The sequence below is a fragment of the Ostrinia nubilalis genome, chromosome 26, assembly GCF_963855985.1.
Source record: "Ostrinia nubilalis chromosome 26, ilOstNubi1.1, whole genome shotgun sequence".
NCBI lineage: Eukaryota > Metazoa > Arthropoda > Insecta > Lepidoptera > Crambidae > Ostrinia > Ostrinia nubilalis.
Genome location: NC_087113.1, coordinates 6,784,422 through 6,801,351, shown reverse-complemented (window position 1 = coordinate 6,801,351; position 16,930 = coordinate 6,784,422). Strand labels below are relative to the sequence as shown.

The window sequence follows — 16,930 nt, the reverse complement described above, 5'->3', positions numbered from 1 at the left end:
AGGCGGACGTATTCTGTCAGAATACAGCACTTTTTTTTTATTGGCCGACACTTTTGATTTTGAACAAAAAATGTATGAATAGTCGATGACTTTTAGATCTCAAATACTCGACGCACAGTGGAGCTACGGCTTTGGTGCCATAGTAACAAATGCTAAGGCAGACGTATTATGTCAGAATACAGTACTTTTTTTTGTTGGCCGGCACTTTTGATTTTGGACCAAAAATATATGAAACGTGGATGATGTCCTTTATACATAATAATATATCTAGCGCTTAACTCAGTGCCAGAGGTATAGGAGCGGCACGGAAGTGGTGATATTTGACATATTATGACGGCACAAAGCTTAAATCTAAAGGAGATCAGGGGGCGTAGTGTGAGTTTACGTCAAACGCATTCGATATCGATTGCGTTAAAAAATTTATGAAGATTTTAGTTCTTGCAAATATCCGCTAGGGGCGCTATACAATCCGTCATACATTTAATGCCATTTTCGTCTTATTAGAATAGTCGATATCGAATACGTTTGATATAAACTACGCCCTCTGAAGCTACGCTGACTTTTAACGATACAAAAACACTTTCCCGTGTCACTTCCATACCTAGACTTACAAACGGGACTATTCCCACCTCTCGTTCCCACCACTGCAAGTCCTGTGTAGCCAGGATCTACAGCTTGGCTTGACCGCCATAAAAACCCGATCAATGAAGGTCAAGTTTGTCCCGGGCGAAAGTTAAACTGTCATAAACAGGTCCTTGTAGGGTTAGGTTCGCAGAAAATTCTTGTTATATAACTAAACATACCTTCATGTTGTTCTCCTGTAGGCGGATCCAAGTTATATCCATAGACTAACAGAGTCCTGACAGTCTCAGACGCGGTATCCCGGTTGGCCTTTTTGATCGCGTCGTCCACTTTTGGGTACGGCACCAGATGCGGCGAGCGGTGCATGTCAGGGTCCTAAAAGTTTAAAATAATTTAAGTATAGCGTATATTCGATATGACAGCTTATGACCGCAGTCTGGGGAGGAACACTATCTGTGGTCGCGATCCTCATCAGTGAGGGACCGAGGAAGAAGAAGAAGAATATTCGATATGATGGATTAAATCTTCTGGGATAATGAAATCTACGAGAAGAAAAGGAAGACGCATAGCATTTGGTAGAATTTCAAGTTGTGATGAGATAGTTAGATAGGTACTTTATTTACCTGAATGAATATATATAATAAATGAATGTGTATTTTAAGAAGAAATAAATGGAGGTCTAATTACTGAATGTCCATAGAATTTGGCAGTTTCCTGAGTGTGACGGTAAAAAAATACACAAGAAGATGAATGCAAAAGACATGTAACGATCTATTTAAAAAATTATGTTAAGTCACAGTATCTAAAGGAGATTGTAATTTATTACGTGATTTTCGGCCAATAAGAAACTTAAAAATAACAGTTCAGATATCAAGTTACTGACTAAAATAATATAAGGTATCTTCATGCATTATTCGTAAACATACTTAGATATAATTACACAAATAAATTAGCATAATCTATAATATATAAAGTTAAGTATTATAACAATAAAAACACAGTAATACGATGTCTTCTTATGTTGATTGAAGATAAATACAAACATAACTAGCTGTGACCCTCACACCTAGTAATAAAGGTGATATATTAAGTGTGAGAGTCACAGCTGCCATATCTGTTATGGTGAGACAAACTAAAAGAAATAAAGACAAGAAAAAAAAATAAACAAGAATAAATTATGGAAATCATGTGAATGCTATAATACACAAAAATAACACGAATAATAAAAGCTAATAAATACACAGCTTCACTGTTGGATGTTGACACTGATGATAACGGTCAAACACAACTAGCTGTGACCCTCACACCAAGTATAGATTAGTAAAATATTTAGTATGAGAGTCACAGCTGTCATAATTGCCCTTACGTGAAAAATGTTAAGACAATCGATGCGACGTTGCCTTGTAGATGAAGTCGATGGTAAAAAAAACAAATGAATAATCAAAATTGATGATGATGATCAAACACAACAAACTGTGACCCTAACACCAAGTATGAGTCATAAATATTAAGTGTTAGAGTCACAGTTGTTGTATTTAAAACAGAAAAGAATGAAAAAGATACAAGTGTATTTACAACAAATAAAACAGTTATGTTCGATGATGTATTGCAAACAAATGTGGCAGTTACAGCCATTGTAATCTAACATGACAAAGATAATAAGAATATTAACAAAAATAACATAACAAGAATATTGACTGGTGATGAAAGCCAAACACAAATAGCTGTGACCCTCACACCTAGTATAAATACTAGTGACATATTAAGTGTGAGAGTCGCAGCTCTCGGGTTTGGCCAAGTCAGTAATCACGAAGGCAAAGAAACTAAATTATATAAAATTATCAGTAGGAGCGAATATAACATTAACTACATTAAATAAACATAAAAATAATACAAATAAATATATGGCTAATTGACATTGCAAAAGCGAAACTATACATATTATTTACATGTATGTAAATAAAAAAATCATATAGCTCGCGGAACAAGAGTTGAGGCCATGAACACAAGCAAAGAAGAAAAGCGTATACAGATACAAAATCCTTGTCACGCTGACGTCTTGCGTATTCTGGATTCAAATATTACGTCAGTGTGAGTATGTGTTCGCCTCAACTTTCGATGCGCGACCTATAATTTCTTTCTTTCTTCTTCTTTCTTTTCAGCCAAATGACGTCCACTGCTGGACAAAGGCCTCCCCCAAGGTTTTCCACAATGAACGGTCCTGCGCTGCCCGCATCCAGGCTCTTCCCGCGACCTTTACCAGATCGTCGGTCCACCTAGTAGGAGGCCTGCCCACGCTACGTCTTCCAGCCCGTGGTCGCCACTCGAGAACTTTCCTGCCCCAACGGCCATCGTCTCTACGAGCTATGTGCCCCGCCCACTGCCACTTGATTTTAGCAATTCTGCGAGCTATGTCGGTTACTTTGGTTCTCCTGCGACCTATAATACAATACGTAAAATAATAGGCAATAATAATAGAACTAAGTAATGTAACTGACCTCATTGAGTCCATAAGTCCATCCTTGCTGGATGCGCTCCCTAGCCCAAAGATTGTGAGTGTTCTCAGCAAGCTGGTCAACTAACTCATCCATCTTTGGTGTTAGGGTGACAGCACTCAAGTCTAAGGGTGCTGGCTTGTAACCGTTCGACTGCGAAGAAAACAGTAAAATATTTAATCAGAACAAAAAAGAATTCAGTTCGGCTTCATAAAAAGTCCTAGATAACGCTCAGCATGACAAATTTTTAATTCGTGAAAAGGATTTCATCAAATACAAATGAGTCGTTTTTACTGTACTTTATAAGTAAAATAAGTACTATTTTGCAACAATTTTTAGTAAAATGTTATACCCAATGGGATAATTTTTGATCCACAATGAATTTTAATTAGATTACTTGCAGAAACACAAAACAGTAGAAAGTTGTTTTTTTATTTACTTGGACGACATCATTGTTATATCACAGTGCGATGCGAATCAAAACTGTATTGTCGTGAGACTTTGACCACACTGTGACATTTAATAAAGCATTGGGTACCTATTGTATTGGGTAAGGATGACTACTTGCCTGCATGAAAGGCTCGTTGGGCAGACGAACGTTGCGGATACGCGCTGGGGGCTTGTCCAGGCTGATGTAGTAGCCCAGAGCAAGAATAGTCCTGAAAGAAATTGAATATTAATTCATACAGTTAATATACCTAGTGGAATAGAGTAACAAAGGACTGAGCAAGCGAGATGTCACTAGCTGCAACACTGTGTGATAAAAAGAGAAGCGTTATGAACTGTTTTGACAGTTCGTTAGCACTTATTGGCTAACGCGGATAGTGCTTTAAAATCGTGGATAGTGCTTTAAAAACGTGGTGACTGGTTCAGTGATTGATTATTGTACAAAACAGTGAAATAATTCTGGAAACTGACATCCAAATGACATCCTAAAATCGGTTTCGTTTGACAACTCGTGGTTGTTGCTCTATTCAGAAGGAATATTAACTTCTTTGGTTTGGTTTAATCATCTAAAGAAGGGAAGCGCAAAAGATTGCAATGGATTGAGGTGCACTACGCTTAGGCGTTTAATAGTGTTTTTTCAGAAATAAAAGACGTTTATAGTTATTTACTTGAGTGTTTGCACCGCCAACTGGATGTCGTATCGTTTCTCAGCGGCGGGGAGCCGTTCGAACGGCACCAAGCACGGGTGGATCTTGTGCAAGTCTTCGCGCTGGTCTCCGTACATCCATCCCGCTTCAATCTACGAAAAAAAATATCTAATTAGTGTATTAATTTATACCTGAAATGTGAGAAAGGTGTTATTGTATATGGTGAAACATATAGGGTCGATTCTATTTTTGAGATACACATTACTTATCTGACGGGGCCAAAATATTCTCAAATAGCACACTGATATCTCCATGATAAATTACTGATTGCTGATGGCTCAAATAGATTTTTATTTTTAATATTTTTACTTCAGTCCCTTCGGGAAAATTATTGCATTTGAATAGTTAGAATTAATCCTTTTCGTTGGAGGACTTTTTATTGACATTAGACTTACCTTATTCATAGCCCACATTTCGTGGATATTCTCCGCTAGTTTGTCTCTGATTTGCTCGACGTATGACGGCAGAGTAATCTGTAAAAAATAATCATAAATTAATGGACCAATATTAAAGCCGCGTATCCACTAGAGGCGTGGGGAGACGGCAGAGTACAATACGTGATTTGTCACCAACCTCTACTTTTCCCGCGGATGTGTTTAGAGGCGACTTAGGGACTACACATTAAACAGGAAACGGGCAGCAGCGCTCTCCGATAAACATCTTTTAAACTGCGCTCTCCAACCCACCTGCCAAGCGTGGAGATTAATTGGCAAAACCCTTCACTAGAATAGAATGATCCACTAGAGGCAGCTTTAGGCCGAGCGGCTGCCTCGTCCCGAGCGACAAAATAGAAAATATGGCTCGGTCTGCGGCGATGAAATTAGCCTCGCAACGAGTCGTACCTGGTTGAGGCAGCTTTTAGAGGTACGGCTTCAAAATTTGCGTTTCAATCACCATATGTCTCAAAAGTACGTCTCTCTCTTTCTTTTTACACTCCACTGATGAGTTATTGCTCGTTCGTTTCAGCCAAATGACGTCCACTGCTGGACAAAGGCCTCCTCCAAGGTTTTCCACAATGCACGGTCCTGCGCTGCCCGCATCCAGGCTCTTCCCGCGACCTTTACCAGATCGTAGGTCCACCTAGTAGGAGGCCTGCCCACGCTACGTCTTTCAGCCCGTGGTCGCCACTCGAGAACTTTTCTACCCCAACGGCCATCGTCTCTACGAGCTATGTGCCCCGCCCACTGCCACTTGATTTTAGCAATTCTGCGAGCTATGTCGGTCACTTTGGTTCTCCTGCGGATCTCCTCATTTCTGATTCGATCACGCAGAGAAACACTAAGCATGGCCCGCTCCATCGCCCTTTGAGTGACCTTGAGCCTTCTTATGAGGCCCATAGTAAGCGACCACGTTTCAGATCCATATACCATCACTGGCAACACACACTGCTCGAAGACTTTTGTCTTGAGACAGTGAGTGATGAGTTGTACGCAAAGTATCCACCGGTGTAGGCACGAAAGCCGTATCATCCTGCACCAGTGGTGGCCCAGCCAGAGCCCGCTTGGCCAAGTTGCCAGTAAAAGTATTGTACATTTTTCATCATCATCATTTTAGCCACAGGACGGCCTCCCCCAATGACTTCCATTCGCCCAGCGCCTTCCTGCTACCTTTATGAGGTCGTCGGTTCATCTTGTGGGTCCGGCCCGTGGTCGCCATTCGAGAACTTTTCTGCCCCAGGTAAATATTATTTCGTACATTTTTACACTTCACTGAGTCGTACATACCTGTAAAGTATCCACCGGTGTGGGTACCAAAGCAGTATCGTCTTGCACCAGCGGAGGCCAGAGCCCGTTTGGCCAAGTAGCCAGTAAAGTATCGTACATTTACACACTAATAACACCGATTTCACATATGAAAGGTAAATACCTGTAAAGTATCCACTGGTGTGGGTACAAAAGCCGTATCGTCTTGCACCAGCGGTGGCCCAGCTAGGGCCCGCTTGGACAAGTTGCCGAAGTAGAAGCACGGCTCCAAGGCCAGTATCTGCTGAGGCAGGAGCGACTCCACCAGAGGGGAGTAGCCTTCGGGCGCCGCGTAGCGCAGCCGGCCGTGTTCACCGCCGAGTAGGAAGCGGCAACTGGCGGAGAAAGATAAATAAATACCGTAGGCCTGCCAATAGAGAGAGATGGCGGATAGGGTTGCCAGGTCACAAAAGCCGCTTGTGTGCTTTATTTGGCCGGACATTTTACCCTAAAAGCCGCACATGTCACGCAAGCAGCAGCTGCAATTAATGTAGTAGCTCACCAGTGTTTACAACGACTTTAGCCAAAGGCAGTCTCCAGTCTACCGATAGACGTAAACAAGCAAGCAAGATCTCTAGCTTTCTCATACAGCCTCTACCAGCTATCTTCAGATAAATGTTGCGGGTATGCCTTACAATTTTCGTTGACCGATTAGACCAAACATTTATCCGAGAGTAACTCCTGGTATAACTGGCACATTGAAAGTTTCAGTATGGGAAATATGTCAAAACTGACGGTTTATTCTGAGATTAATATTTAGGTACTCTTGTTTGGTCTAATCCACCCATAAACGATAACCTTATTACAAAAAGATAAACGCGCGTTGAACTCCTGTTTATATTGACATTTTGTATGGAAATTATGTTCTAAACCAGTATTCAACGCGCGTTTAACTTTTTTGTAATAAGGGCCTAAAGTTCTAGTATTTATTTTCTGCCTATGTTCTAATTCAGATAGCATGAATTTACTATTCTTGAAGATTTATCTTCGTACTTCTTACCTTAATTTACTCGAACAACTGATGACCGGGAAGAACATGCCTTCCAAGTTGAAGTTGGTAAAGGATCCAGTGACCCTTACTCCGTTGAACATAAAGTTTATAATCGGCACGGTCAAATCTAGAGCGCAGCCGATCACGTCACCTGGAAGTAAATGTTAGAGAAATACTAATTAAAATACTGTCTTTCGTCTTGCCATTAAAAAGATATTAATTTTTTAATGCTTCTACCACACTAAAGTGCGCCAACTGTCATGGGTCGCGCGACCTGTCATTGGCCTTTGATCGCGCCGGCGCGATGACGATCTGCACGCGTTCATGTGGTTGAAGCTTAACTAAAGCGTAACTGTAACTTTTATAGCCGAATCTTTACAAATCATAGCTTTTCTATGTAAAGTTTTATCCTCTATTACAATTTTTTTAACAATATAATGTAACAAAACTTTAGAAATTTAGTGTGCCATAAGTGGCACACGCCCATTTTTGTGCCTTTTTTGTAGACTTCAATATTATGATAATTACTATAAAAATGTTGGAGTGGATTAAACTGTGAAAACTTAACAAGCCAACAGAAAATAAATCATGTTAAATATGAGTCTTAATATAAGGAATAGTGCTCACTTTTCCGTATATAAGGCTCCTCAGCATGCGTCCTGTTAACAGGTGTCTTTCGTCCACCAGACCACATGAAGGCACCGTCGAAACCAAACGAGTAGAGGTCATCCCCTACTCCGTTCCCTCCCCACTTTTCACCGCCTCCCGGGTATGGGACATATCTGGCAATTGGAAAAAACGAAACATGGTTATACATAGTTTGACAAAACTGAAATGTCCCATAAACGACATTTACAGACACTAGCACCTTGTACAAAGGCACTACTATCAATACTGGATTATTACTATTAGTTCCGATTTTTGTCAATTGACGTTTTAGGATCCTTGTGTTATATTTTTTAATTATAAAAAAGTGACTAACAAAAAACACAAATAAAAAATAGGTCAAGTTTTCTGTTTCTTCAAATGCAGTTTTAAACTTTGCAGCAAAATTATTTACCTCATAATACTTATGCTGCATTATTATAATCGTCACTAATGGACATAGTCTTCTATGGAACGCCAAAGAAAGCGCTTCGTTTCTACCACAGTAATCTTAAGATCTTGACCGCCAATGGAAACCCAATCAGTGAAGGGTAAAAATGCTAAAACATCATTCACTGTGCTGTTTCATATCGATTGCCTGGCAAGTTTTGCTTATTTTAAACTTAATTAAAAATGTCCAATGACATTAATTTTATAAATCCTTACCCAGCAGTGTTAGCCCATCCAATCCTTAAATGCGGCATCATGTGCGTGGTCTTCTCAATGTGGTCCATCGTCACTTCGAAGTACCACTTCTGGTACACTGCCGAGCCTTCCACGCGGCCCACGAAGATGTTTGGGCGGACGCTGGAAATAAACTCGCTGTTAATTTATAGCCTCTGTGATTATGTATACTAAGGGTTAGGGGGCTTTTTCGATGTGTTTAATATTTACGGATATAGGGTATTTTCGTAAGGCATGCATACAGGATGTAAACGATAAGTGATCTAACTCGATTACTTCTAAACTATACAAGATGTCGAAAAACTGGTTCCTGATCCAGAAAGTGCTTCACATGCTCTGTCAAATGTGACAGATGTTGTTCTGTGATGACCTCACACCTCCGTTACTTATAAAGATGAATCTCGAACTTTATCTCAATAACACAAAGTTTAAAATACCTTGACACGTTTTCCACCAGCTGTTTGAAGTAGCAGATTTTTTCATCACAGTTACTATTCTGTGAGGACTTGATAGGTTACCAACGCATAAGAAACAGAGAATTTTGAACTCCATCTTAATAAAATAAGGTCCAAATTACCTCGACACATGGTCCACCAGCTGTGTTTGGAGAAGTAGATTCTTTCCGGGCAGGAGGTAGTCACAAATGTTGTTCTGTGAGGACCTGACAGCCACTCCGTTACCAACGCAAAGTGAACAGAGGACGTCCAATACTTTTGGATCGCGCCCGTGCTTCTCTAGTAGAGAGATGATCACTTTGATGTGTTCGTCCTGTTGGGAAATAAAATTGTGTCAAAAATGTGTAGATCAATACAAAAATCGATAAAGTAAGAGTAAATTAAAACATGTAGGTATGATCAAACGAAGAAACAGAATAGAGTGTCAATTGCAAACCCTTCAATATTTTTGAAGATACTTTTGGAGATTTTGCAGTGTATTTTTTCATAACTCTTTAAACTATTATCTATTATCATGTCTTTCTGTAAAGTCAGTGTTTAATATACGTAGTAACTTATTAGTAATATGTGTTTCAACTACACTCAAGTAAATTACCAAATTATAATTATTTAGGTTCTCTAAAGCCTGGTCCGTGAGCACGTAGAATTTTGTCCAATGACCCCAAGCTACCCATCTTTATTGCTCACGCGTAATAATATTGCTGTCGCGACTGTGCGACGGGCGCCCGCAGTGAGTGTGCGAGCGCGACAGCAACATAATTACGCGCGAGCGATAAGGATGGGTAGCTTGGAGTCATTGGACAAAATTCTACGTGCTCACGGACCAGGCTTTATCTAATAACTTTTCTATCTCTTCTTTAAAAAAATGAATGGAGACGGCCATCATCATCGTTTCAGCCACAGGACGTCCACTGCTGACGTAGGCCCTCCTCAATGACTTCCACATCGCCCGGTTGGTAGCGGCCTGCATTCAGCGTCTTCTTGCTACCTTTACAAGGTCGTCGGTCCACCTTGTCTCACGCTGCAGTGGTCGAGTTAAAGTAATACTGGGACGTGTAAAGTGCTTTTTAAAAGCGAAAGACGTCCACTACCGGACAAAGGCCTCCCCAAGGATTTCTACAGACCGGTCCTGCGCGCCCGCATCCAGGCACCTCCCGCGACCTTTACCAGATCGTCGGTCCACCTAGTGGGAGGCCTGCCCACGCTTATAACTCACCCGCATCATATTCAGAGCCTCAGGAGAGTCGATGAGCACGCAATGCAGTACATCCAGCATTCCCGTGCCTTCTCCAGAAGCCTGGGAACCGAGTCGGGAGAACAACCAGTTCAATCGGTTGGAGTTGGCGAATTGGGCGCAGTTTGTGTGGTTTCCTTTGATGATAGCGGCTAGAAAAGAAAATGTGGTTATTGCCAGTGTCTATTTATGCTTAAAATGCACCCAAATAGTGATTTACTTCATGAAAAATCATATCTCTTTTCCATGAGTTTCAGGTAAAGATGTGGCACTTTACTGAGACTTTTATGAGAATTTGAAGGTTTGTTGTACTAATTTACACATACATTTGCCTACTACTTATGCACGTTACATAATGGTTAATAATTCACCACCATTACACATGAATATTAGATTAAACATATGTTAAACCTAACACGAAAATAAAAGAAAATTGCTAAAAATGACGCTACACTTTTCCACCGATTCATTTGACAAAAGTGGCTATGGGGAGATCATTTTTGTCAAATCATCTTTTTGCTTGCTCTAATTTTGTATGAAATACTACGAAGAAGTCGATCAAAATTATTTTTAAACTAGCAATCATCATCATCTCAGCCATAGGACGTCCACTGCTGAACATAGGCATCCCCCAATGCTTTCCATGATGACCGGTTGGTAGCGGCCTGCGTCCAGCGCCTTCCTGCTACCTTTATGATGTCGTCGGTCCACCTTGTGGGTGGACTATATTACTAATACATAGTTATTACTAACCTAGCAGCTGATACAAATATCCTGAGATCATATCCCAGCTCTGCCCTGACTCGTCGCCCGCTAGGAAGCCGGCTAAGAACCCTTGGGAGGTGATGACGTTGATCTTGTCGATCGCTTCTAAGATCAGGTTGAGGATGCCTTCCTCTTGGAACAGGTCTTGACGATTCCGGAGAGCGCGGAACTTGTTCTGTTTCTCTTCGTGTTCTGGAAGAAAAAGATGAAAGTTAGGGAACATTCTTGGGTTATAATGATTTCATTGCAACATTTTGTAAAAAAGCACCTAAGTATTGAATTAAAATGTTGATCAAATGTACTAAACGTGTCTTTTGTTTTGTCTTTATTCTTGTGACTGATTTCATATGCCTCTAAATTCTAGATATTTGTAAGCGAAATAAACAATTTTCTTCAAAATGTTTTTAATTTAAAACATTTTTTCTTCAGGACCGAGCCACCTAGAGACGCATGACGCGGAGGGCAGACCCCAAATAAAATGGGAATGGGCCAGGCAAAGTAGTATTTTTTCTTCAGACTGTTCTAGTTCGAAAAAAAAATTAACACTTTAATGTTTAATTTTTTTTCACGGAATTTATTCCGTGACTTGGACCGTGGGCCAAGTTAAAAAGCCTCAAAAACATGTGAGATGTGTAGAACATACCCATATCCTCGTCGGGCTGTGCGAAGTAGTTGATCAGGTCCTCGAGACACATGACCATCTCGCCCAGGTTGACAGACGCAAAGAACATGGAATGCCGACGGTTCTCTTGCAGTGTCTCTAGGCCACTGTTGGGAAGAAAAACAAAAACAAATGAAATACATACTTTATTAGAATTTAGCTTGATATATTTTATAGACAGGATAAGTTAACACTACCATTTGGGTACTTTACCCCACAGTCATTTGACATACTTTTCATGAGCAATGAAAATACTTCAATCCCATAATTTGTAAGTCAATCAACTATTTATGATATCAAACCTATTAAAAACTGAATCATAATATAGCAAATTGAAAACTAACCCAATTTTCAGGGCTAGAAAGTGTTTTGTTGGTTTTTAAAGCGATTAATGACAGTTGTAAACCAAATTAACTGATTGGGTAAACAAGATGAAGTGAGAGAAGTTGTGACTTGGAATTGTTGGTTAATGGTGTCAACCACTCAAATGATTTGGATTTATTTCGAGAGCTTAACCATGGCTTAACTGGAAAATGACATTATCTTCTCAAGGTCTTTGCAAGACGGTTTTAAAAACCACATAAAAATTCGGATCCATTAAAACGTAATTTACTAAAGAGGGGATAGTTTAGAAAGAAAGAAAGAAAGAAAGAAAAATATTTGGTTTAGTAAGTTAATGACCGTTTTCACCATCAATCCCTAATTTTTAAGTGACCCCTATGGTGGCACATAACAGGAATTTTATTTTCATAGGGGTCACTTAAAAATTAGGGATTGATGGTGAATGGAAAGGGCATAAGTCTACTATAAAATTAAATTATAGCTTACTTGATAAACTTAGTAAACAACGAGGAACACTTCCTAATGACCCTGGCTGTCCTGGATTCTTCCTCCTGGGATCTGGAGAAGTCCAGCCCGTCGTCCATCTTGCCTTCCTCGTGTAGGATCGCTTGTTTCTCTTCCACTTTGCCAACGCCTTTCTTCTTCGTCTCGTAGGACTGAGGACAAGTATAAATAAAAGTCATAAAACATCATAAAAGTTATAAATGGTATAGTTCTTGCAACTCACGAAGGCGAGTGAGCTTTACTTGTGTGTGTACGTGTACATGCACATAACGATAGTGTAATAATGACTATCAAAACTTTTGAAAAATGAACAGTAGCGAGCCACCACACACATAAAGCTCACTCGCCTTCGTGAATTGCAACAACTACGAGTACACATATATCAAGCCGACGCTAGCTTATGTTAACATAATATGCATATACCATTTACCTAACATCCTGTATAGTTTAGACCAGTGGTTATACAATATTTTCCAAATGCGAACTTGGCATCTAGACGAATCTCTCTTGACAATGACAATGCTTGAGACTCTTTCAAAATACGAAATGAGCTAACTTTCCGATAAACTTAGCTTTCATTGGTAAATAAGAGGCAATATACATATAGGGACATGCCTCCTTAACCCCTCTGACCAACGTGAGAAGTGTAGGCCAAAACCTTTATTTGCCTCTAGTATTAAGCAGAAAGGTGCTGGACTATGGGAGGCCTATGATCAGCAGTGAACGTCCTATGGCTGAGATGATGATGATGATGTGACAGTGGGTGTTGCTCCTACAAAGGAGACTAAATGACCTGATGATGATAATAAAGTTGATCTTACCTTATAAGACAGCCACAGTCCAGTCTCCGAGTGCTGCACGATGACGGTGGAGTCACCATACTTGATGATGGGCGCTCCGATCACCTCCAAGTCTTTGTCTTCTAACACCACCTTCTGATCATCCTTCTCTTGGCGAAGACAGAAGGCACAAGAGGCTGTGGTTGCCTCTTCCCTGAGATGAAAATAAGTAAATATTACAATTTGGGGCTTAATAAATTATTTTGTAGTGTCTATTGTGATTTAGCATACAGGAAACAATTACAACGTGGAACAAATATTACACTCGGCATCAAATAAATCGCACCTCCCGCGACAAGCACTTATCAAACGTATGCATCCCCACTTCCCACCAACATTGGTACCATTTGAAAGCCTAGTTCTAAACTTCATTTCATTAAAGGAAAGGTTTTTACCCCAAAAATGTGTCTTTACAAGGGTCCAGAGTCACTTCTTCAAAAAATAGGTAGTTAAGCTATAGCCATTTTTTATGACTATGAAACTGTTAAGTTGGGATTAATCGCTATCCATCTGTTAAAGAGGACACGTGAGATCTTTATTTGGTTTTATAACCATGAAAATTGGTCTAATTGATCCCAGAGGTGAGCCCAAAGTGAGGTCTATTTTCAAGTCACATTTATGGTATATGTTAATCATTTATTTAGAAATGAAATGTATTTTTCTTTAAGGATATTTATTGAGCTTTCAAATAACACCAATATTGTTGGGGTACCATGATTGTGTCAGAAGAAAATCTTTAGAGTTCGCGTCGCGGAAGGTGCGGTTTATTTGATGTTGAGTGTATATGGATACTAGGGATAATTTGTAAACATAGGTGTAATAAAACCTAAAACAGTTTCTTAGTTCAGGCCTTTTAAGCTAATAGTTTGTTGGTAAATTATTATTTTCTATTTAGCTTAACTTCACTGATGTACTTTTTCTATGCACTTTAAAACATCGCTAACATGATATCCATAGGCTATTAATACAACCAGTCAAATGTAATACTTTTTTTAAGCTGTTAAAATGTACCAATCACATATGTTTTGTATAGCAATTCTGTGTTATGAATAACGTCACATTTCTGCCAACTCAGCATAATAACATTACTTAGTTTCAAAAGTTTAATCTCTTTTTGACTGTTATTGCGAATTAATTTACTTTTCAGGGTTAGAACTTTGTGTTCTGTAACAGAAGTTGTGTTGGAATAATTGTTTAAGATATCAATTTGTCCTATCATTACTTTTGTACACACCTGCTAACCAAATACAGTTCGTTCTGGTCGTTGACGCCCAGGTATCTGCCAGTAGTGATGTGCCGGATTCGCATCGGGTGGTACCAGTTGATGAAGCCGCCGGCCCACTTGGTGCGAGCCAACTCCAGCCGCCAGAGGGAACGGGCTTGCGACATGACGGAACCACCCTCGTAGACTACGATGCTGTGGAAGAAATGTTTATTAGGTATCATTATTGTAATAGGGGTTCGAGAAATCCGCCAGCTAGGTGACACATGGCACCCATTTTTTAATTACGACCCTGTGCCGTAAAGGTTAAAAAGGTGCCTCCTCTCCTTCATGACGATCGGTCAAAAGAGAGATGCAGGTTATGGCGCGAGAGAGCTGATCTCCCCTGCCCTTTTGTCCCTATGTTTGAGAGACCTCCGCCTGGACATGAGCTCCCCTGGCCTACCTGGAAATCTTTAAATAGACTTTGGACGCAGGTCGGCCGTAATAAGGACAATCTGTTCAGGTGGGGATTCTTGGATGGCTCAAACTTGGAGTGCAAGTGTGGTTTTGTTCCCCAGTCGACGAAGCACATGATGTCGTGCCCTGCGTGCCCAAACAACTGCACGCAAGAAGATTTAATGAAGGCTACTGACAACGCCATTCTTGTGGCGGAGTTTTGGACTGACGCTGTGTAGGTTTGTTGTCAGAACGACAAGAAGAAGAATAGGTGTTTAGGTATGAAATTGCTGTTTAGTGTGAAAAAGGAAGAGAACTCCTTAGTCAGTTTTTATTGGCAATAGAAAAAAAAGTCTCAGGGCGCTTTCAAATTAGATAGAGACGTGAGGAACTGAGGAAGCGTTGGTCTACTTCGGTAGTAGCGCTAGAAATTGTATTAAAACTAGTGGCGCCACTGTGGCGCTACTACCACGAACAGCATTATGAACCCTACACGCATTGTTATAAGAACCATTTTCGCAAACATCTGCAACTCACTTCTGTCCAGTTTCTTTAGCCCAAGCACTGGGTATGGTCAGACACTCGTCGCCTCCGTGGAAAAACTGCAGTGTTCACAGCATTATGAACTTAACACGCATTGTTATAAGAACCATTTTTGCTTAACTCACTTCTGTCCAGTCTCCTTAGCCCAAGCACTGGGTATGGTCAGACACTCGTCTCCTCCGTGGTCTTCCCGCAATAAACAAAGCATAATAAACCTAACACGCTTTGTTATAAGAACCATTTTTGCTTAACTCACTTCTTTCCAGTTTCCTTAGCCCAGGCGCTGGGTATGGTCAGACACTCGTCGCCTCCGTGGAAGAACCGCAGTGTGCACAGCATTATAAACCTAACACGCCTTGTTTTAAGAACTCTTTTCGCAAACATCAACTCACTTCTGTCCAATCTCTTTAGCCCAGGCGCTGGGTATGGTCAGACACTCGTCTCCTCCGTGGAACAACCGCAATGAACAAAGCATAATAAACCTAACACGCTTTGTTATAAGAACTCTTTTCGCAAATATCGTCAACTCACTTCTGTCCAGTCTCCTTAGCTCACGCACTAGGTATGGTCAGACACTCGTCTCCTCCGTGGAAGAACAGCATTATGAACCTAACCCTCAGTTTTATAAGAACCATTTTCGCAAACATCTGCAACTCAGTTCTGTCCAGTTTCTTTAGCCCAGGCGCTGGGTATGGTCAGACACTCGTCGCCTCCGTGGAAAAACTGCAGTGTGCACAGCATTTTGAACTTAACACGCATTGTTATAAGAACCATTTTTGCTAAACTCACTTCTGTCCAGTCTCCTTAGCCCAGGCGCTGGGTATGGTCAGACACTCGTCTCCTCCGTGGAAGAACAGCTTTATGAACCTAACACGCTCTGTTATAAGGACCATTTTCGCAAATATCTTCAACTCACTTCTGTCCAGTCTCCTTAGCCCAAGCACTAGGTATGGTCAGACACTCGTCTCCGCCGTGGAAGAACCGCAGTGTGCACAGCATTATGAACCTAACACGCATTGCTATTAGGACCATTTTCGCTAACATCATCAACTCACTTCTGTCCAGTTTCTTTAGCCCAAGCACTGGGTATGGTCTGACACTCGTCGCCTCCGTGGAAGAACAGCATTTTGAACCTAACAGGCTTTGTTATAAGAACAATTTTCGCAAACATCTTCAACTCACTTCTGTCCAGTTTCTTTAGCCCAGGCGCTGGGTATGGTCAGACACTCGTCTCCGCCGTGGAAGAACAGCATTTTGAACCTAACACGCATTGTTATAAGGACCATTTTCGCAAACATCTTCAACTCACTTCTGTCCAGTCTCCTTAGCCCAAGCACTGGGTATGGTCAGACACTCGTCTCATCCGTGGAAGAACAGCATTATGAACATAACACACTTTGATATAAGAACCATTTTCGCAAACATCTGCAACTCACTTCTGTCCAGTGTCCTTAGCCCAGGCGCTGGGTATGGTCAGACACTCGTCTCCTCCGTGGAAGAACCGCAGTGAACAAAGCATAATAAACCTAATATGCTTTGTAATAAGAACCATTTTTGCTTAACTCACTTCTGTCCAGTTTCCTTAGCCCAAGCACTGGGTATGGTCAGACACTCGTCGCCTCCGTGGAAGAATA

The 16,930-nt window shown here is 40.8% G+C and overlaps 1 protein-coding gene across 1 annotated transcript in view; it reads right to left on the bottom strand.

Moving 5' to 3' along the window:
• LOC135084616 (ryanodine receptor) overlaps positions 1 to 16,930 on the bottom strand; it is a 205,479-nt gene that overhangs the window by 132,604 nt on the left and 55,945 nt on the right. Inside the window, exons 10-25 of the mRNA XM_063979388.1 lie at positions 14,328 to 14,510; positions 13,076 to 13,247; positions 12,237 to 12,406; positions 11,391 to 11,515; positions 10,736 to 10,939; positions 9,965 to 10,134; positions 8,871 to 9,061; positions 8,276 to 8,416; positions 7,592 to 7,746; positions 6,974 to 7,115; positions 6,098 to 6,308; positions 4,627 to 4,704; positions 4,193 to 4,323; positions 3,646 to 3,736; positions 3,081 to 3,230; positions 804 to 957 (exon numbers count right to left, since the gene is read on the bottom strand). Of these exons, the coding sequence (XP_063835458.1) occupies positions 804 to 957; positions 3,081 to 3,230; positions 3,646 to 3,736; positions 4,193 to 4,323; positions 4,627 to 4,704; positions 6,098 to 6,308; positions 6,974 to 7,115; positions 7,592 to 7,746; positions 8,276 to 8,416; positions 8,871 to 9,061; positions 9,965 to 10,134; positions 10,736 to 10,939; positions 11,391 to 11,515; positions 12,237 to 12,406; positions 13,076 to 13,247; positions 14,328 to 14,510 (2,468 nt within the window). The remainder of the gene's footprint in view (positions 1 to 803; positions 958 to 3,080; positions 3,231 to 3,645; positions 3,737 to 4,192; positions 4,324 to 4,626; positions 4,705 to 6,097; positions 6,309 to 6,973; positions 7,116 to 7,591; positions 7,747 to 8,275; positions 8,417 to 8,870; positions 9,062 to 9,964; positions 10,135 to 10,735; positions 10,940 to 11,390; positions 11,516 to 12,236; positions 12,407 to 13,075; positions 13,248 to 14,327; positions 14,511 to 16,930) is intronic.